The 23,297-nt window shown below is 39.0% G+C and overlaps 2 protein-coding genes across 3 annotated transcripts in view; one reads left to right on the top strand and one right to left on the bottom strand.

Moving 5' to 3' along the window:
- LOC148371412 (juxtaposed with another zinc finger protein 1) overlaps positions 1 to 16,942 on the bottom strand; it is a 28,848-nt gene extending 11,906 nt beyond the window's left edge. The window contains exons 1-2 of the mRNA XM_088329476.1: positions 16,628 to 16,942; positions 3,460 to 3,532 (exon numbers count right to left, since the gene is read on the bottom strand). Of these exons, the coding sequence (XP_088185602.1) occupies positions 3,460 to 3,532; positions 16,628 to 16,742 (188 nt within the window). The 5' untranslated portion in view covers positions 16,743 to 16,942. The remainder of the gene's footprint in view (positions 1 to 3,459; positions 3,533 to 16,627) is intronic.
- LOC148371410 (cyclic AMP-responsive element-binding protein 5-like) overlaps positions 16,593 to 23,297 on the top strand; it is a 31,670-nt gene continuing 24,965 nt past the window's right edge. Inside the window, exons 1-3 of one of the 2 annotated variants that reach the window (XM_088329475.1) lie at positions 16,593 to 16,765; positions 21,761 to 22,096; positions 22,182 to 22,440. In XM_088329475.1, the coding sequence (XP_088185601.1) occupies positions 22,415 to 22,440 (26 nt within the window). In that variant the 5' untranslated portion in view covers positions 16,593 to 16,765; positions 21,761 to 22,096; positions 22,182 to 22,414. Of the gene's footprint in view, positions 16,766 to 21,760; positions 22,097 to 22,178; positions 22,441 to 23,297 lie in introns of both variants that reach the window. The other variant, XM_088329474.1, reaches the window with a different exon arrangement.

The raw sequence follows: 23,297 nt of genomic DNA, 5'->3' as shown, positions 1-23,297 counted from the left end.
CGTCATGCTAAATTTGAGAAAAAAACAATCATCCGATTAATCGACTTGTGACTGGTGGACTATTTAAATATTCGATAGTTGCAGCCCTACCCCTGAATATTGCATTCAAATAGCAAAATGAAGTCAAAACAATTTCACAACCTAATTGAGTAGAAGCCTTTTTGTTTTGTCTTTTAATAATACAAATAGGAGTTTATTTGCAATGAGTAAAGCCCAGCAAGCGAAAAAATAACATGAGTAATAGATCCCAAAAGTGTTTAGCGAGATCTCAGCTCTTCCAATAGATCTCATTCAAGCTTTACTAGCCTCGCTTGCTGCAGTGGGAAGCGAAAAAGCACCCGGGAGGACAGTCCAGGAAGATAGCATCACCATTCCTGCACTCCTGGTTACTGTATTGAGGAGCTTTTAATGACACAAGGTCGCTAACAGAGACCATTACCAGTGTTAACTTTTGACAAGATCTAATTAAGCTGAACAAACGGCCCCCTGAAAATACGCCTCCCCCCATCAAAACATGTTCCGGGAACTGGAGATGACATTTACAAGCTCGCCATTTCAACAATTACCCTTACAGCCTTTATGACAAAAAAGATCTCACTCTCTCTTTCAGTCACAGACATATTTCTCCGTGTTGCTGCCTGGAGTGATTTAGGTGATCTGGCTGATGTACAGTACTCAAGTTTCGTACACCTTTTTAATGGGCAAATTCAAGCACTTTTTAAGGACTTTCAAAGCCAATTTTCCATTTCCCCCCAGTATCATTGTATGGAAAATCCAGTGCCTGGCACCTAAATCTTTATTTGAAACCCTAACTTTATCCCCAACCTAATTTTGGCACCCTAAAATCGGTATAAAACCCTACTTACGGCCAAAACCCAAGCTCCTAACCTTAGCCCTATCTTTGATCCGAACCCTGCTTTGAATTGCAAGTTATTTTGGAACCCTACATTCAGTTTAAAGAGCTCAAACCCAAGTTCCTAACCCCACACCTAACCGTATCTGTAACCCTAGCCACAACCCTATTTTAGATCCCTAAATTCAGTTCAATACCTAATGAAGAGCCTTAACCTTAGTTTCTAATTCCAGTCCCAATCCCATTTTAGAACCATAGAATACTTTTAATACCATTATTAAAACCCCAAATCCTATTTCCTAACCCTAGCCCTACACCTAACCCTAGCTATAACCCTAAGCCTATTGCAAACTGTAACCCTAGCTCTAAACCCATTTCAAAACCCAAAATTTAGTTTAAACCCCAACATGGAGCGCAAACCCTAGTTCCGAGTCCTAACCCTCTTTCAAACCGTAACCCTAGCAATATACCTATTTCAGACCCTTCATTCCATTTAGAACCCTAATATGGAGCTCAAACTCTTGAAGCCTAAACCTACACCTAACTCTAGCTCCAATCCTATATCAGACCCTAAATTAGGTTTAATACCCTAAATAACAGTCTAAACCTTAGTTTCTAACACTAGCCCCCCATGGAACCATAAAATAGGTTTAAAACCTTTATTTGAACACATGACCTAAAAATATGGCAACAATTTCAAGCATTATCCAGGATTTCAAGCAGCCATACGAGTATTCCCTCGCTGTATTGCCGTTTCAATACTTTGCGGATTTTGAATTGAATCGTCTTCATTATCATTGTTATCAACGTATTGTGCATTGTGTTCTACAGCAGAGAGCACAGAGCAGATGCCATCATGGGGGCAGGATGAGGAGGGCTTTGTGTTTTTGTATGCGTGACCGTGATGGGCTGGTGTATGCCATCAAACCGGGGCACACAAGTCAATGTGGCCACCAAAACCAACTGCGATGCACGGCTACAGATAGTATTTTAGCAGTTCTTTACATTGAAAATAAATTAATCAATTATATCAGACACTAAGTCAGAAGAGTGCAAAGAAATGTTGATCACCGGCGGGTGGTCCTCGGATTGTTATTTGGGTCTGGGAAGAGACTTAGAGAAAGCAATAGCGAGGCTGCAGGTCAGACATGTATCAGGATTTAGGACCACATATTAAGGATCAACCTATGTGGCTTTTTTTGAGCCGATATGAATTATTAATTATAAGAGGAGGCTGATAACCAACATTTGGAGACATTATCAATTTGCTGGAAGAACTTAAAAATTGGCAAAATAAATACATTTTATATATATATATATATATATATATATATATATATATATAAAATAAATGCATTAATAACGGAAGAATTTTTGTTTTAAATTCAGGTAAAACTAATGGCTCTCTGAAACATTTTGAAGTAAATACCTTTGAATTTCAACACAACATATCTAATCTTTTACTTAAACCAAACACTAACAGGAAATGCAGGAAATAAAAGTGGGTTTAGCAGCAACTTCTATAAAAGGTACATAAAAAAATAATAGCTCGCTGATTTTTTACAATAAATAAATAAAAACGTCTATACAACCAACATGACTTAAAGTAACCTAAATCCAAAAGTGCAACGAAACTTCAACCGAGCTTGCGAATTGAAAAATGCAGGCATTTCTGTTTTAGAGCCAGAATGACAAACGAATGTTATGGTAACAGCTAATCAATTCCACTTTATCATGCTTTAAATGCTCTCTCTCAATCACAAAAACTTGATTGATGAAGTAATGTGATGATAAGAGCTAATATATCAGTCTCCACCTGAACGGGCTTACCTAAAACAACTTCTTAAGCTATCTTTCATCCCACACACGCTTTTCTACAGACTTTTTAAAAATCTCAATATTATCTGCGGTCTTAACTCACTGGCATGTCGGGACTCAGGAGTTAGCAAAGTTGCCTTTATTTACTCCGCTCTAAATAAAGTCTTCTTATTGCTTCAGGTGCTCCGCCACAATTCGAATATCAATTGAGAAGGCATGGGTGTGAGACAGAAGGCAAAAGAGGGAGAGAAAAGCTGGGCTGTGTCGGAGCCTAAATAACAGTCCATTCGAATGAATAAAATGCAGATACCGATATCTATCAAATTTGCAAATATCTGTGCTAATTCCCTGGCGAGCTGGTTATCGGTCGACCTCATATGAAGGTGGCCTGAGCCTGGTGTAAAAATAATAGTATATGATCTGTTCAGACTTGCGAAAAATCTGATTTTCCTGCAGTGTGAATGTAGCCAAATTTAGCTCGTATAAAGCGGTACCACTGTATTTTTCCGTGTTGCCGCCTGGAGTGATTAACAAGGGGTTAATAGTATCTGTATCAGTTAGCCACGCAAATAAACTAAAAAACACACACACTGCCGCATGAGCTGTCGCCCTGAGTCAGGCGTCTCATTTCTTCTGCGGTTTTCTTTCAATGAGTCACGACTTTGTCGATAAGACATCAGTCATTCGGACAAATCCCCGCCTCCTTCAGCTAAACCAACAAACAAACATAGAAAGATGAGGCAGGCACCAGAGGCGCAACGTCGCCCCCTAAAGGAGGAGGGTCTTACCTGTTTATGTAACTGAGGGCCAAGTAGGTGGGCTGCTGTTGCTCCTGTTTCTCCAGAACCCGAGGATCTGTATCTGAAAGAAGAAGGCTTCACATTAATTAAGATGACTGATAAATGATCACAGCAATCAGTACGGTCCTTGGGAAAACCGCAAAGCACATTCAGTCATGGGTGTCCAATGAGCCCTCCGAGCACATGTCAGCAAGCTCTTCCCAGACTCTCAAATAAAATTCACATGGGAGCAAAGGAGACACAAGGGCGTTGTGATGACTGCATGCAGTGTATTGCTAACACATAGAGCCACTTCCACTGCCTGAGGGAAGCGCCATTAAATCTGCTTACTACCCTCCCAGGAAAGCCAGTAGAGGGGGTGGGGGTTAGCTGCTGATTACTGTGAAGCACCAGCGCCATCAAGTGTTGGACATGGGAACAGTCAAAGCAATGGCAATTAAAAGCACATCTAAAATCCTGATTTTGTCATTTTTTATACACTGCAGTTCAAAAGTTGAATCGACCAGACAATTTTGTGTTTTCTATAAAAAAAAAAAGTCATTCTTTTAATTATCAAATGAGTTCTCCAATTTCTGTGCTCTTTTGCCCATATTTATCTCTTGTTGGCCCGTCTTTTCTTTTCCTCCCTGCCTCGAAAGTGGCAATCTCGGAGTCGCCTATTCACTGTAAATGTTGACACTTGTGTTATGCTCGTACTATTTAATCAAGTTTTAGTTGAGGACGCGCAAGACATCCATTTCTCAGACTCATGATAAACAATTTTAAAAATCCAATGTTCTCAAATATTTTTTATTTTAACCCAAAATAAGATAAAATAATATAATATTAAAATGATATAAATAAATACAAATAAATACAAACAAATGATAATAAAGGAGATATAAACAACTGATGACACTGAAGTTTCTGACTAGAAAACATTTTTATTTAACTAATTTGTCTGTATTAAGCATTTTTTAACTTTTAACTTTCTAAATATAAATGGAACAGTGAACATGGCTTCTCTTAATGTTGAAAAACCGACCAAAAAACGACCGCGAAGCAACCCAGAAATGACCAAAAGCCGAACCGTAGAATTAAAATTGACCGAAAAATAACCAGAAAACGACCCCCCCCAAAAAGCGACCGAGATGACAAATAAACGCACGAGAAAATAACCAAAAATTAAGAAAGTACCAAAAATAACTGTAAAAGGTACTGAAAGGTATCGAAAGAGAACAAAGGGCAATGAAAAGTGAGAAAAAGTACTGAAACAGATTAAATAGTAAAGTAATAACTAAATAGCAGGAAAACGTGCTGAAAAGTATGCAGAAGTACTAAAAAGTAGTATAAAAGAAATACTGAAAAGTATGAAAATTAACAAAAAGGGCTGAAAATGGTCCCAAAAAAAAAAAAAAAACAATCCTCAAAATGAAAATCGACCCAAAACTACAAAACGACCAAAAGACGAGCAAAATGATTCAACAAGCTCTTTTTTTATTAGTATTTTTTGAAATAGGGGCCGCAATTACTATCCCGCGGGGGGCCCGTGCACCACGTATTTGAAAACCACTGCTTTGATGTACTTGTCATCTCGCCACTTCTTTTTAGCACATGTTTGTGCTGCTCTTTGAAAGGAGTAGTACACACTGTTGTAGGAGATCTTCAGTTTCTTGGCAATTTCTTGTCAATCTGGCTCTAAAACAGGAGAGCCCATTATTAAAGATTTCCTATACCAATTTTTAAGCTTTTACAGCAATTGCACATCGGTTACAAATATCAGTGAACGGCCTCTTAATAACAATAATTGTATAAGTATCAGCCCTGAAAAACTCCTATCGGTTGATCCTCTATAGATACATAGTAAAACTAAATACAATGGCGATCGTGATCATTTATACAATAATGAATCTTAAAGTGATTATAGTTGTCTTTGCATTCTTATCTCAAAATATGACTATATTTTTAATAATGCAAGTTTATGAGACTCTGGCGGGACCAATGAAGCCCTGGTAGCCTGCCAGGTTCTTCCAATGTATGGCAAACACTGACTTGATTTTAGGTGGCAACTATTTTTAATCACAGCAACATGGATGCAGGTTTCCTCTGAGAGACTGACTAAGATTGGCTGTAATGGCAACCAGCAATAGGGTTTTACGGGAGCGCAAGGCTTGTGAGGTGAGCCAGGTGCGCAGACTTCGCCTTTACGACGTCCGCTCGCCTCGCGGCACAGGAAGTCGACGGGCGGGAGGAGAGCTGCTCCCAAATTGTTGGACTCATTACAGTATCTGACCACGGTAGCTGCAATCCAAAGCCGATTCTACCGCATTAAATACATTTTTATTATAGTGCTTGTCCTCATTAGGGTCATATGTGAGCTGGAGCTCCCTGCTGGCTGTAACCTCATACATATGTGTGCTGTTCGTTTCAAACTCTCATGGTCACAATCAATCTAGGGCTGCAACTAACAACTACTTTAAAAGTCAACTAGTCACTGACTATCGAAACAATTAGTCGAATAATCTAATGTTTATTTTTTTTAATTTAGCATGATGTTGATTTAATTATGCGGAGATAAAACACAATTAACACAGAAAATGGGGTACAATCCAAATAAATCTTTTACTGAACATATGCTGGATTCTTAGAAAAAATTCATAAAAATAGCATCATCTCTTATCCAGTTGGCACTAGGCCTGTTTGATTAACTGAAATCTAATCAATTTTCCGATGTGACCTAGTGCGATTGCGCAATCACAAGACACTGCTGTTTTTTCAAGGATGCAAAGTGCCAACACAAGACCAATCAGAGACTCCAAAAACACTCCTTTTTCCCCTCTCTTTTTCTGGACTTTATTTTCCCCTGTTTTTTTTTTTTTATTTTATTTTTTTTAACTTTTTTAAAAATGTCTTTTTTCTTGATTTTTTTTCTACTTTTTTTTCTAGACTTTTAATTATTTTTTTCTTGACTTTTGTTCTTTTTTGCAATTTTTTTAGTTTCTTCCTTTTTCTGAGGTTTTTAACTTATTGTCTTGTGTTTTCATCTTCAGATTTTTTCCTTTTTTTAAATTCATCTCTTTCCTCTTTTCCTTTTTCATCTCTCTTTGTTTTTTCTTGGCTTTTTACTTCTTTTTCATTTCGGTATTTTTTTCCTTTTTCTTTATCCGCCTCCTTTTTAATTCATTTTGTGCATAATGCTAATCAATAATTGTTAATATATTGATTAAGGCAACAAAAACAATCGGAAGAGCCGTTTGGGGACTGAAAGACGTCTCTTTTAGGTGAGCAGAGTCAAATGAGCCGGTTTTCAAAAATCTTCACTGTCTTCACTCAGCTTTGTGCAACTTCGACATGGACTTCAAAATACCACATTTCCAACACACCACCAAGGGAACCCGTATTGTTTTGAGCTTTGATTTTTATTAGCCGGATAGATTTTCTTGTGTGCGGAGAAGGTCTGGGCTGTGCGCAATTGCACACGCGCGCAAGTTAGAGCAAACATTGGCAGTTTTCAAGCAGCACGCTATGGCACACACTCACCATGTGGAGCCTCGTTAAGCTTCCCAGAAGAGGGCGCTGTTTTCTTAAGGTTAAAGCATGTCACTATGCTTAATAATTTACAAAAACAAAACTCGTACAGTCCTATTTGGCATTGTGCTCGGTCTGTAAACATAGATGAGCTCTGGCCATTTTTTTAGGGACAGGTCAATAAATGATCAATTGAAATCAAGCAAAAAATTGTTATGCCTGTTAATCACAAACAGGCTAATTAGCAGCAGTAGAATAGTAAATAAGACAAAAATGATGCCCATTTTGTGAAGGAGATTCAGTGGTCCACAGCAAAGTCCGTAATTAATGATTCTTAATCATTTGAAATGAAACCGTTTTAACAAGTGACTTTTGTTCTTTGGACTGCATGCATTTGATTTCAAATACGTTTTTCAAGGACAGTCTGGCATAACACTCAAGCGGTCTTTTATAGCGAAATATGTGTATAAAATGTACAATGCATGTCAGCAAAATCATATTGGCTTGAACGTTACTTGTTTACTACTGAGGCGAGTCAGACTCTTGTTTCGTTTAACTGTCCAACGTGCTCTTCAAATGTTTGTGCATCACGGATCTACCGCCATGATGCGCAAGGTCTGCTTTACAAACTTTGCATGTAGTTGCCTCATTGGTTGTATCCAGGCCGAACTTTAAAGGTTTTGGTACGCGTACTTGATGTTGACACCATCTGTTTGTTACCGCTCGAGACACTATTGCAATTCTCAGCAGAGATCATAATCATGTAAAATGCCTCCCTCTGTTGAAAATATGTTTCTGGCGACAACAGTAGACAACGGAATTCATTGGCGAGTATTCCTAACATCAATTTTTGTCGACAATCCAATCAGGAGTCTCCCCTCCAGACAAGTCTCATCAGCAGCACACTACTGACCCCTACTGACCCCAAACAGCATACTTTTTTTTTGAGTGCATGTGTGTTCATACACGTTTTGAAAGCGAGCCAAGAATGCACATCTTGTTTTGCAGGCTGCTAATTAAGCCACACACAGTATTTTAACGTGTTTCTTGAGCAGCAGGCAACCGGATGGAGGCCAAGAACTGGGAATGTGGGCGGGGTTTTCAAAAAAAAAAAGAAAAAAAAAAAAAGAGGGAGGTAAATGTCCCTGTAATTACACGCGGCGGTGCATGGCTTGGCACTCGGGGGCCCGACGACTTCCGCCACGCGATGATGTGTGAGCTGGCGTGCACGATGTGAAAAGAGAGCTTCTACAGTTCCGTTGTGGGGATGCCAGTCCACTAATTGCGGCGCTACACCCTCGCACGTCATTGACGTGGCACATGGACATGTTGCACAAACACTCTATGCCATGTCACACCTTCTCAAAAACAATGCAAGCTTTAGAGGGGGACAGAACACACTGTAAACTGAAACGTTATAGGTTTTCCCAAATTCATAAACATGCAAAATGTGAGGAAATTGTACATTGTTTTTGCATAAAATCAATATGCAGAAACGCCTTAATTTTCACGGTTAATGGAAACCGGAACACACTCACATTGTCAAGGCTTCTTCTTTCAGTGTGAGAAAGCAGGTTAGAGAGCGTCCGGCTAGCTGCACATTAGCATTAGGTGTCCTCTCACTGAGCCAGATCTCCGTCCACCATGATTAGAGTAAAACCAACCTACTGTCGCAGTTTCCCACGAGTTGTGGCTCCAATTCTTCCGTTTGATGGCTAATGGACCTGCTGTTGGTAAGATACATGGTGCGCAGTGGTGGCTTTGGAGTAGTTAGCCTAGCTGTTAGCAGTTGGCCTGACCAGAAGCACCGCTCTTGCGTTCTCATCGACGTCGCCTCAGTCATTTTGGAACCCGAAACTAATCCCTGGTGCACCCCCTGATGATCACCATTTCATTGCGCTCTTCTGACTTTGATGAATATTTTTTCAATGTCATGAGATGCTAAAAGTTAGTGGTCGCCATATTTCCGTTTGTTAACAGTGGCAGTGCTGGCCTGCTGTTTAACTGACAGCATACACCAGCCTATCACAGTTGCGCAGACAGACAGTCACACCCACCCACCCAACAAAGAGCATCCTCTCTAATCTGTCCCTGCTGCTGTCTAACAGAGCACAATGCACCATACAATGATATCTGTATACTTCATCTGTATGGTCCAATTATTTTTCAATATTTTTGAAGACATCGTGTCTTGTCTTTCTCAATGGAAGTTGTGACGCCATTAGAGGAACAAACACACCTTTGCAAGCCAATTGCCATTCTGTTTCATGTGTTAATTAGTTGAAGCGATTACAAGTGTTTCAAAGCAAAGTTTGATAGTTTTTGTCGAGAAAACTTAGTGTTGTGTTGCAGGTGGATGCAGAAATGGTACAACAAAAGGGGTCTAACCAGGACCGATCAAGAGCAGGCGGCTGCAGCATTGAAAGAAGAGCCCCAGGCTGGACAGCTGGGAAACAAAACGCAGTGAAAAGTCAGGCTAACCAGGAACCAACAACAAAATGTGTCAACGGCAACAGCAAAAAAACGCAAACACAACTGGGAATAAACCAATGAACATGCAATCACCAGGCTTGCTGGCCAAACAACACAGATGGTGAGCAGCCACCGGACACCATCCGGGAGCAAACAAAACATGAAAGCCCACGGTAGCCCAATCTCCAACAGCAAAACAAACAGCGAAATACACAAAGGAAAAGCCACGATGGCCTACCTCCAAGCAAAAATTAGCGGTGTGCAATCACTGCTCACTTTTATTGCTGTCCGTTTCAGAGCTGGCCTCATGTGTTGTGTTAAAAAAAGCCAAATAGGTCAACCTTAAGGATAATTCTCTAGAGTTTTTCGGCATGTGGAATATATTGCAATATATTTGCATCACTGTGGAGAGGAACACAATGCAGACTGTGCCTAATTGAAAAAATAGTCTGTTTAGGAATATCTTCAAAAGACTTAAGAAGTGAAAGCAAATAGAAGACTTGAAACAATTTTGCAAAGAAAAGTAGGCCAAAATTTCTCCACAACGTTGTGAAAGCCTCATGACCAATTATGGTATATGTTTAATTTCTCTTATTGCTGTTAAAGGTGGCCTAACTAAGTCCAAGGCGTAATTACTCTTTACCATAGGACCAGATACAGTTTTTATTTTTTGTGCCTTAATAAAAGTAAGCAACATTTCAAAAGTGTGTTTTTAATTTCATTGGGTTGTCACTGTGTAATACTAAAATTATTTGATGTTTTGAAACCTTTGTGAGTGATAAATATGCAAAAATCACAGAAATCAGAAATACTTTTTCACTGCACTGTATAGGCATCCATCACTCCTCCTGCACCATGCACACACCTCTGTTACAGCGATTCCCTCATATTAATTTCACATTTTATTTACTGTATTTTATCATCTTATTTTCATATTTTTTTATGTGTGATTTCTATTTGAATGTCTTTTTAGCTATTTGAGGTTTTTGATGTTTTCGGGATGTCTGGAACAGATCATCTAAGTTTTAATTATTTCCATTAGGAAAATGTGTTCATTACTCAAGCAATTCAAGCATGATCTAAGACTGCATGAAGAGGCACCAGTGTAATAATCCCAAAAATAAGATCACTGGCTATATTGGACGTAATGCTCAACGAGTGTATTCAGCGAGGACAAAAAGAGGGAATTTCCTATTTTTGCCCCAGGTATTTTGTAGGTACTGTGCCAGGGCAGGTCGGTGCATGTGCAGGTGACACAACAATGTGTGCACAGGCAGATAAATGGGCCTGACATCATTACATTCCAGCAATCTAACCTACTGGGACAACATCTGACCTCAGAAAACATTTTCCTGCAGCGATCAAAAAAGAACTATGTCATTACTGAGATGTAATCACTTTAATCACTATAAAGCTTTTCTCACGGAAACTTGTCTGGCGTTTTCTTACATGCAGCAGCGTTTAAATGGAAGAAATGAGGCAAAAAAAAAGTTGCACAATTTAGAAGTTGAAATAACTGACCACAAGGAGGCAGTGTTGTACATAGAACTCATTTTATCTCGTAAAATATAGATGTTTTTCTTGAATTAACCATATTTTTACAATGGTTTGGCAAATTCAAGTTTAAGATCTCGCCATTAAATAAGGAAATTCTCCCCCATGATTATTTTTCACGTCTATTTTGATAAATGAAATTTTCTCTTAATTCCAACTTAAAATATATATAATTACTTGGCTTGTTATCCAAACATTTCACCAATATTTTTGTGATTTATCCTCTCATTTGTTACACATATTCAATGTCAAAGTTTGTTAGGCTTTAATTAAATTGATTTAAGGTAGAGCATGATGAACTAAATTAAAGGAACTGTGTGTAATATTTGACCACTTGGTGTAAGCTGCTAATGCTGATGATATATTGCATGGTTCAGTGTTTTTCTACACAAAATTGGTTATGAAGTAACATAACAGCTTCAAGAACTGAAAAAAATAAATCAAATAATCAATCAGTAAAATATAATTAAAGCAATCATCCAGCGGACAAGAAAATTACGAAATCACATATTTAAGGAGAAAATGAAATTACGATTCAGACATAAATATGAGTAATAAAAATAGTTTAACTTTAAAAAACACTGTTTTATTCGACCACTCGATTTAACGTATTGTGTTGTGCAAACCAAAACAAGTGCTACAAAGCACATGGAAGAATTCAGTTAAGGAAAGTCAAAATGACCAAATAGGTCCATTTTTGATCTCATTTTTTCGCATTTCACAAAGTTTTTTGGTTTTAGGCAGTACCCGTAGCAACAAGATGGCCGAACCATCATGTATGCTCCCTCTAGATGAGCCTCATTATATGCTAAATAAATTGATATTTCTTGACCAACAAGTACTTTAAAAAAATGCACATTTATATGACAGTTATAACTTTTGATTATTAGTCGAATCAATCTTATTTCTTAATGAATAAGTGTTTTCACAACTAGGAAGCCCTAAATCAGTGTCTCTCAAATGGTGGGTTGGGACCCAAAGGTTGGTTGAGGACCCATCCTCTGTGGTTCACAGGCCTTTTCCTTGGCAAAATAATGCGAAGAAAAACCAAATAATCAATAAAATCCTTAACAGTAGATAGCAATAATGCCGTGCTCAATCTCTTCTACCGGTTCAGTCAATCGGTGTATTTGAAAGGGACCACATCTCATTTTTAGTGTAAATTTGTTAGTTTTATTTCCTTTTTCTGTCCATAATAATGGGTCCCAAGACAGTTGGTGATACGGCGATGGAAAAGTGAAAAACAGTGACAACAACAAAGAAGGAAACGATTGCGAAATACGAAAATTGTGTATGAGTGTCTGACATTAAAGCGCTGGTGGAAGGTACAGTAAATGCTTTTAAAATCTTATATTTTGAACTTTTCACCAGTATATAAATGTTAACCAACTACATAATTAAATTTCAATGTTTAGGTACACTTTTTATTAATATTTTTAGTACATTGCTATTCTAAACCCTTAACGTTCCGACCACGGACTGTTGATAAACAAATAGGTGTCCGTATCATGTTACCAGTCACTGAAATATGTCATGCCACATATCATTTAACATACAATGACCATTTAAAAATAAACTCATTACTCATCACAGAAACATCACGATCAGTCTGAAACAAGATACCCAAAAATCATATAGCTCACCAATTAAGTCCCCTGGCAATCATCAAATGAGTTGAATATCCACAATCGAGGCTTCCTTACATCTACGACAGTCTAGAGAACCCAACCATGTAAAATATTTACTCCATAACACACGATAAAGCAGACAGATTAAAAGAAATATCCGCCTGAAAGAATTTCTGCATCGTCGGACGTTCCCTGTTTTAATCCGTTCGTTTTGCCACATATTTTCCGTTTACAAATGAACAGACTTGTAAAATTGTTCCTAAAATGGCTGTTAGGCTCTGACCTTTTGATTGACACCACTCTCAGCCAATAGCAGGCATTTTTTTCACGGTCCACAGCCCACATTAGCCTATAAGGGCTTGTATCAATGAAACGGAGATGGCCTGCTTTAGCTCAGAAAATGTTTAGCCAGTAGTAACGGATTCAAATAATGATTGACACATTGGTTAGCCAGTAAAATTCCCAACATATTTTTTATGCCATTCTCCATAAGTGTATTCAAATCAGAGCAGGAAAATGAACATGCGTAAATGCAACCCAGGATCCATTTTTACGAGTGATTATCACGTGCAAGTGTGCAAATTCATTGATTGATTTCTGGAAAGAGAAGTCAAACATTTTTAACTCTTTCAAAATGTCTAAAAATTTGGCCAAAGTAAAACACACAGGTGTAGAGTTTTTATAGCTGTAAACGGGTCGTCTCCAAATGGCCACTTTTGTCAACGCCTAAACCTGCCCTTGGAAAAATCTGTAAAATACAATGTTTAGGTCTTTAGTTTGTGATCAAATTAGACAAGGTAGCATGTAAGGCTTCAAGCTATAGTCTCATCTATTTTCCAGCTAAATTGCCCATGTTACACTCATTTGTAGGCATTTGCAAAAGAAATTCAGGCGCGAATAATTTTTTTTTTTGTCCAACTCAGATGACTGAATATTAGTTACACTTGTTGTGATTACTATAGTTTGGGACAAAATTTCAGAGTCTTACCTTTCAATAGAGACCAAAACCGAAATGGTTCAAGAACATTCATTTGACTTTGGGGACGTCTTGGATTGGGATTTTGGGCGAATTTTACAGGAATGTTAAGTGGATTAAAGCAGCTTTAGGAGGTCGCTTGTATGAAAGTATATACGGTACGGACGCTGCCCTACTCACGAATGAGATTGGTTCCTGACGATCGTTCGTAAGTTTAATTTGTTTAAGTTGCTTCAGTGCTATATTTTATATGTTTAAGGTTTATATAAGTATATTTAAGGCTTATATAAGTAACCTGTATTGTTTTGTACTAAAAAATAAATATTTCCAATAAAATTCTCTATAAAGAAAAATTAAAAAAGCGTTAGGCCATTTTCTCAACCGCGTAAAGCATTCTTATGCCACTTACGTTTCAAAATAAACGGCTCGCATCTTCCTTACCCTTTACAGCAACCATATTGAATGGATGCACGAGATATTAAACAATAAAAACGACAAAGTTCTTAGCGCGCTAGCAATAAAGTACACGTTGCTATGTTTACACGAACCAGATAGTAGAAGCCGGATTTCTTCTTTGGGGTGGATGCTGGGTGACCTCTTACAGAGCCACGCGGCGGAAAAAAGCACAACAGTATTGTTCCGTACTCGGAAAAATGTGCACACATTAAAAAAATCTAACTTAAAGCAATGTCCGGATATTTTTCCACATCCCGAAAAAAATGTTCGTAAGCACAGTTGTTCGTAATTCGAATGTTCGTAAGTAGGGTAGCGTTCTTCTCTTTCTGCTTTAAACTGCACAATCCTTTCATCGGATATATTCGATAAGTAAATATTTTTTTCTTGATTTGGGTTGCAACTTGTCATTAGGGTGGAATGCTATGTCCCGGAGTCAGGCCATTTGAAGAACCATTGCATTAATATGACTAGTAAATGACCTTTTTGCGTTAATGGCTGAGGTCAAACGTCCAAATATGTTGCAGATTGGAGCGTACCCATCCATTCATTATTAATAATCCTATTTCAAGTCTCTGCTACAGGCTGCCTTAGCAGTGGAACGTCATGCTTATCACCGATTGGCTCCTCTTAACTCAAAGGATAAATAAATGACAACTGACCCCCTCTGTGCTGGTTCCTGGCCCATAAACACATCCTCTGTTCTGACCCCGGAGTGGTGTGACATCACTTGGGGGTGTCTTCCCTCCTATCGAGGGCACTTTGTGGACAAGACGGCAGGTGCTGCCTCCATGACCCCTTTCAGAGGCTGCCAGTTGCCATGGCGACTGGCTCCATCAAACCCCCACGCCCACTGTCATCCATCCTTTACTTCAAACACGTACTGAATAATGATGAGTGCTAATCATCTTTGTCATGCGTTGTTTTTAAGGATGTACCATATCAGTTTTTATACTTCCATTAACTATAGCTGCTTCTCCAGATCCTCAACCCATATCATATACCTTGCTTATGTATAACTATATTATATAAAAAGAGGGTGTCCCAAAAGTCTTCGGCACATTAAGTAGGAATTGTACCAAGATTAAAGTTGTGCTATTTTAAAGCCAGATTCAACCAACTTTCTAAATTTTTCAGTACCATTAAAAGAAAAAAAAAGTTTTTGTAGTGCCAAAAATATATCTAAGATTTACATATGCAATTTCTATTGTTGCGTGTTCATTTATCAAGACAAATGATATTCAAATCTTTTGTAAATTGCAAATACAATTGTTTTAGAGACCAATCTCGATATATGCGTGAGGGGGAAATAACTGAATAGTAGCTTAGATTTACAGTTGCAGGAAGTTCTTACCGCTACAATTTACCATTGGGAAACACAACCTTCATTTACAGCATGGACCATAAAAAATAATTGATATGTAATCCTTGCACTAATACACATTTCAAGCAACACCTAGGGCATCAGTGGGGTTGGCAGGGAGATTTCCCAGCCATCGTTCCGCCACTGGGAGATGTCCTGGGGTTAAAGTAGCGAAATATTAATGACCGGTGGTCCCCAGCTGATGACCCAGTCAGGCCCGAGTGTTCAGGGCACACGAGCATTCCATAGGCGCCGGAGGAGGCGCGTCAGGCAGAAATGCCCAGCAGGAAGACTACCATCCTGTATTTCCATTTATTCATAGTGCCCTGTTTAGGTGAAGCATGCACATGTCCCCTTGGGCGCTTCATAGGATAATGCCGCACAAACTAATGCCAGCTGCAGTTTATCGCTAGGGAAGACAAGGTGCAATGGCAAAGCGAAGCCACCGGAGCAGTGTCGGCGTCATTTTTAAGCAGTCTTGTTGAGAAATATGGCAACAATTTCAAGCATTTACAAGCACTTTACCCAAAACTCAGGCCCTTTAAATTCCCTTAAAAACAAAACATTATAATTCAAGTTCTTTCAAAGATTTCGAGCACCCGTACAAACCCTGATAATATGTTTTGGGGAGGTGCGCCTGAAGTTGCAGAGAATACAATTAGAAGTTTTCCAGCAACCGAGCCCCCAAATCATCTGTAAAGGGCTCCAGGTTTCTAAATGGGATAAGGCAATACAAAAGGGATGAAAGAATAAGCCTGAAGCCAATCATTTCTTGCAGGCAAACTTGAGAATTGTGCAACAAGTTGATACTTGACAACAGGAGTGGGGGTTGGAAAATAGGAGCAAATTACCTAAATCACTTCAAAGTGACATTTGAATTCATTTGAAAGGAATCATTTGCCGGATGAAGCAGACGCGTCCAATACACAAGTCGAGTCGCATTAGGGCCGCTCATGTCAACATTGACATGTTAGCTGGCGAACCGCTGTCTGCTCGGGATGTAAACACCGACTGAGTTACGCCGGAAAACAGAACCGAATACGGTTTATATGTCGGAGTGAAGCGGGTAAAATAAATAAATGACAATAAAATGTAAGGCGGAAATAGCGGAACCCAGAGGAGATGAGGGATTAGCTTTGCTAGGAGGTGAGCTAGCTAGCGAGTTAGCCCCCCCTCCTCCACACCCACTCAGGCCGGACTCACCGATGTGATTGTCCTCGATGTGGACGATGAGCTCGGTGAGGGACTCAAAGTGCAGCCCGCAGCCTCCGAAACGGCACGAATTGGAGAAGAAGGACGCGGCAGCGATACCCGTCATGGTGGGCGCTGTTGGGAAACGGGGTGAGGAAATCGGATGTGGGATTCGGAACCGGGGGAGCGGTGGAAGCTAGGGAGAGGTATGGGTTAGGTTCGGGAGGGCTTCGGGGAGGGACCGGGGAAGAGAGCGGAGCAGGCACCGGGGGAGGGGGCGGCCAAGGCGGCACAGCAGCGGACGCAGCTGGGGAGGCTGGCTCGGTAGTGGCTGTGTGGGGGTAGAAGAAGGGGGGGGGGGCTGCCTGGTGTCAGCTACGTCATGACCTGCTTACCTGTTTGCGAGTGTAAAATCGTGAAAACAAGCCTTTTGCTGCTTTCTTTGTATTTGATACACGATTATATGTATACAAATTATAAGTATTACTTACTTTACTCTCCACCCCTTTTAACTGTACTTCGTTATTATTTTTTGCATTTGTTTATTATCGTATTTTTGTCTGGCGCGCCTCCGTCCACCAGAGGGCGCCTAACCAGTTTGTAATTGGAACAGGTATGTCCAAGCACCCCCCCACACCTGTCCCTAATCAGTCTCACCCTTCATCGGGATATTTTAGAGAGCACTCAGTGTCAAGCGATTTTCATTTTCCACCTTCGCTTTCCGCCATCACCATCTTCCCGATTTGGGAGATAATCTTTTTTTTTTTTGGTTTAAGTTTTATTGTTGATATTTTTCAACTGTTTGTTACTTTGTTGATACTTTTGTCATTAAATTACATTGTTTTTTCAGCACCTTCCCTATCCCTACTTCCTGCATTTTGGGTCCTCAACAGAAACTAACATTTTTATTTTTATGGACCTTGGCTGTCCACAAAGATGCCTCGAAATAAAATGCATTCATTATTTTTATGAAACCCACCAGAAAGCATTTTAGGGAATGTCATTTTTATAATTGTATTCACAACTATCATTATTATTACTAATACAGTATTATTTCAGGCCAATACTGAGGAACCACGTCTAGTCATAAACAATGTACTCAATGTTGAAAATAATGACAAAGAATTCCATTCTATTTTAGTCTATTTACCAATATTACTATGAATATTATTACACACATTCAGTTTTACACAAAAATAGTCATAATAAACACATTAATACATTTAAACTAAATAAACGAGAAAAAAAAAATAAATAATAAGTAGTAATACAAATTGGGGATGGACAGTAACGTGTATACCAATCACATTTCAGCTATTGTTGCCAGGGTCAGAAATCAACTCAGAGGCTTTCACAATCAGGCCATGGGAATAAAAAGTGTTGAGAAAGCTCTTGGTTTCGCCAATCAGATTTCGAGTTGGCGAACCAGGGCCTTCTAGGAGGCATAAGGAAATGTGATTGGCTAGGAAGCAGTAATGTAAATGTCAACAAAAAGGTGAAGAAAAATATTCCTGTGTTCACTGCTTCTGTCGAATGGACATCTTTGGCCCTAAATCGAATAAAAATGTATACAGTGGTACCTCTACTCACAAATGTCTCTACATACAAACGTTTCGGGTTACACAGTACCTGAAGAGGAAAATATTGTTAGGAAGGCGTTTCACGTACAAAGTCCAAAATACAGTACAGTACGTGCTGCCATTTGCCGCTCCCAGAGTTCTACCTGAAAACCGGTGCATATGCGTGAATCTGTACGACTGAATAATTGATGGTTGGCTTTTGCGCACAAAAAAATAGGATTCTGGTTCGTAGCATGTGCCTATATTCCTAAATAATATTGCAATTTTGTGAAGTTATTGTTCATGCTTTTTTAATGTGTGCTGTAGCTGCAGTAAATGTTTCATAGCCATGAAATATTATTTGACGCTTGGACCGATTCAGACGCAACATTACTAATGGCCTAAGTGTGAAATGCACAGCCCACTAATATAATATTGTCTGCATTTAGTATCGGTGTCGATGACCACTCAAGATTTGTGTAGCAGTATGAAAAGAAAAATGTACTGAACATCCCTGTTGTGGAAAAAATATGCAAATAAAAATGATTACAGATTGAATAAAATTATATATATATATATATATATATATATATATATATATATATGAGAGAGAGAGCGAGAGAGAGCTTGCATCAGCCACCAACAATACCACACTGACTGATTAATGTGAGCCTCTAATTGAGGACCTAACATATGTTTATGGTTTTAAATGTGCGTGTTTGCCTCCCCGAGCAAAGAAAATGTTCTTAAATCAGCGAGCTTGGCTGATCAGCGCCGACTGGCCTGTGTCGGGTCCGTTAATTGAGCATTATAAAAGGTGGTCATAAAGCACTGACTTCAGCAAACGCACTTGTGACATGCTGAGAGTACACTCCTGATCTTTTACCTCACTCGCCTCTTTGTCTATAAATACAAGATGGACAGTAGTAAATGATCACATATATCCTCGCTTAACAACACTGTGTCACATTTCATTTTATTCCCCATTGAATTACACAACTGCTTCTATTAAGTAAACACAGGACATATAATCTGCTAAATGTATTTGCCTATATCAGGGGTCCCTGGCCTTTTTAAAGGGACATTGTGTAATATTTGACCACTGGATGTCACTATATTGTATAGTACAACCAAAAACGAGTGATAAAAAGCATTAGGAATAATAAAAAACACATTCAAAGTGACCAAAATTTAGTTTTTTTCTTAATAATGTTTTTGCCCCGCCTTTCATAAATGAACGAGAAAAATAAAATAAAAATAGAAAATGAAAGAAACAGGAAAAATAGAAAAGAGAAAAGGGTAAGAGAGAAAGAATTTGTCCCCTTCTTTCTTTCCTAGAAGAAAAGAAAAAAAGGAAAAGGAGAATAATGGAAAACGGAAAAATGAATAATGAACAATTTAGAAAATGAAAGAAAAAAGAATAAAAGGAACATGAAAAACAGGGAAACAAAGAACAAAATAGAAAAGACAAAAAGAAAAAGAGAATAAAGCAAAGGAAAAAAGTGAGGGCAAAAAGAATGAAGGAAAGATAAAAAGTGGCCAAAAAAAAATAAAAGTAAAAAGAAACAGGATATTTGAAAGAAGACAGAAAAAAACTAAGGAAAAGGGAAAAAAAAGAAAAGAAAAAATATGATTTTTCAAGAGGTAACGTTAGCAGAATGATGGCCGACAAATATGCCAGCTCCCTGTAGGTAATACACATCTTATGTCAATTAAATAAAACTTTTTCGTCCACATGAACCAGGGGCCTGTCTCCATTTTTGAATATAGGAATGATCTTGGTAACTTTCATGTTGAAAGGTTGGCATGCTTGCCTCAGAAGCTAGCAAAGACTTCCTGGTTGCCGTCATTTGGTTAGGAGCGCGACAGCCTCTTGGAGTTAAGTGTTCGTGTGCACTTGCACGCACTCCTGCTGCAAAATATCCTCAATCTTGGCTCAAAACACAAAAACTCTGATTCACGTCCACAACATGACATCATTACAACTTCCTGTTTGGACCTGTTGCCACAGACGCGTTCATTAGCATACTCTTCTCTATTGGCGGACGATGAGTCAGAAGGGCCGGGCACTCGTGCCAAAACAACATTCTACTCCTGCCGTCTGCCAAGGCACAGAAAAGTTACGTTACCGCAATGGCGGGCCGTGCATTTCACACTCAGCCCCTCAGTAGTGCTACATCTGAATCAATCCAATCCTTATTAACAATTTTATTGCTATTTACTGCAGCTACAGCTGTGACAATTATAAGATACGAAGGGTAGGCATGTTTATATGTGATTTTCTTTTAAGCTTAAGTGTCTTCTACCAAAGAACACACTGATGTGAATGCAAGATAAATTAATTTTAAATAAAGTACTGATTGTGCATCACCATAAATAACACAACTGCCTTTAGACAATAAAATACAACAGAATAGTTACGGTGGTGCCATCTAAAACACAGAGTATGAGGACAGAGAATTTCTCCCTGCTGTAAAACTATTACTGCTTACACCCTTCCTGGAAACAAAATCAAACGTCTTGGACATTCCCCATATATGGAGAAGAAAATATTCGAGTGCTTTAACGACAAAAGACAAAACTGATATGGAGTGTCTCGGCTGTTCGTTTGCGAGCTCTCAAGATCACAAAGGAAATATGAAGGCGTCATCGCTTCCATAGGTGTGTGTACACGTTGTCTTCTATAAATTTTATTATGTGGCTATTTTTAAGCAGTTTTAGTGGGTCGTCTTAAATATGAATATATACGGTAGTTTGTAACTACATAGTTACTTTCAGAGGAACGCAGTACTTTTGGTACTCAGTAATCTACACATACATTTGAAATGAAGTAACTAACTAACTCACAACAGGACAGAACATATTTGAGAGATTTTAAACATAAAAATTCCACTAATAACAGAAAATGACATTAGGTGAGGAATAATCTCATTAAGGCAATACAGAAAGGATGACAAAAAAATTATTACATTTGTATCACTTATATTTGTAACATGGGTCAATCAAACGGGAATGAGAACAAAGTATTTTAGTGTACTTGTACTACCATCATTTAAATTAATCTAAAATATTTCATCCTGCATACATATCAGTGTGTCCTATAGTTGTCACTGGGACTCAAATGGAACTGGATAACAGGAATGACCCTTTATTCTGTGTGCCTTATACTCCATCCATCCATTATGTGCCAATCCCAGCTATCTTCGGGCAGTGGGCAGGGGACACCCTGACCTGGTTGCCAGCCGGTCGCAGGGCACATAGAGACAGACAACTCACTTGCTCATTCACACCAAGGTACAACCTTGACCGGCCAATTTACCTGACATGCATGTTTTTGGGATGTGGGAGGAAACCGGAGTGCCCGGAGGAACCCACACAAGCATGGGGAGAACATACAAACCCTGCACAGGAAGGTTGGTAGCTGGATTTGAACCCATGACCTCAGAACTGTGCCGCACACGCGCTAACCACCGCGCCACCCCCTTATACTCCAGTGCACCTTTTTTATGACAACAGAAGAGGGTGTGCCTTTTAGTGCGGAAAATAGGGTGATTATTTAACATGTATTATTATATTTTGATTACAGCATTGGGGACAAATCATCGTTACCCTAAATATCAAGACTTCCTTCTCCGGCGGGACGTCCCGTCTCGCTGCAACGAGAACACGAAGCACCAATCGGCATGTTCCTAAAGAGTTGCCCGGTGTTTTGGTGTGAGCTCCAGTAGATAAAGCGTCTCCCACTTCTCCTAAGGCCCGCCCACCAGTGCAGCTAAGCTCCGCCCACTGCAATGATTTAGAAGTTCAGGAATCCCACGTGACGTCACTGGGGATGATGTAATGCGTTCGTAAATAGAATGTATTGTAATCTCGAGCCAGTCCAACGTGGTTCCTCGCGCCGATCGTCCCTCCTCACTTTAAGGTAAAACTTGCCTCCTTCTCCTCCATTCATAAAACTTACGACAAAGTCCTCGTTGTTTTATGCGCATTTTCTCTCTCTTTAGCAGTGTGAAGTTAGAGCGTACTGGAGGAGCGACTTTTCGCCGGTCGGTGCTCTATCTGGGGGGTGTGAGACATCGCAGCATCCCGGCTTATTTTTTCAAGTTGCATTTGACATTTTTTGACGGTTTTTTTTTGAGCGTGGATGACACACTTCATGCACACTGGATGCAAACCGGTGACCACTTGATGCCAGGAGAAGAGAACATCTTATTTTTGTTTTGAATGAACGTCAAATGCGATGTTGACATCCGGGAGCAACAGGAAGTTAGTATGAATCATCTTATCATTATTTTGAGATTTTTATGAGCTTACTAGCATCGGTCACCTTTAACAACGTATACCTTAAATTTGCACATTATAAGGTTTATCTTCATCCATCTCTATCTCTCTACCTTGATATCAATATCTAAATTTATGTATCTATGTATCTATTTTAATCTCTATCGATATTACTTTACCTACATTGCTACTGTATGTATGGACTCTATCTACTGAATCTACTCATCTATCTATCTCTCTATATACTGCAAGGGTCTCCAACGTTTTGAAGACGAGAGCTACTTTTTGTTACTCATTAGCGCAAAGGACACGTAGTTTGATATCCATCTGTAAAACAACAACTTATCGTGTTATTACTATATTGTTACTATGTTATTACCAGGTTATTTATTGGAAGTATGGTTACTCAGTGAACCACTATACACAATAATTTCATTGAAATCACAATGATCCAGCGCTGGTAAGCTATTTTCAGAACAGGTCCGCGGACCCCTCAGGTGTCTGTAGGGGGTACCCTTGTGACCGCCGGCACCATGTTGGAGACACCCTGAACTTCTGTACATATATCTACTGTATCTATCTATCTACAAACACAATAATCTTCTTCTTATATTCTAGTATACTGTATTATTTTCTTATCAATATTGAATGAATCAAATCACAATTGATTTGTATCGCACTTTGCAACTCAAAGTGCTGTACAAAACATACAATGTACAGAAAGGAGTAAGAAATATGGAACCACTAGATCCAAGTGAACAATACATGGAAGAAAAAGGCGCAGGTTGTCTTGGAACACTAACATATTGTAACTGAAAAAAAAATAACAGTAGGGCAATGCG

Source organism: Urocampus carinirostris, chromosome 2 (assembly GCF_059441175.1).
Source record: "Urocampus carinirostris isolate Australia breed hairy pipefish chromosome 2, RoL_Ucar_1.0, whole genome shotgun sequence".
Lineage (NCBI taxonomy): Eukaryota > Metazoa > Chordata > Actinopteri > Syngnathiformes > Syngnathidae > Urocampus > Urocampus carinirostris.
The sequence above is the reverse complement of the archived record's forward strand: the minus strand, read 5'-3'. Positions and strand labels throughout refer to the sequence as shown.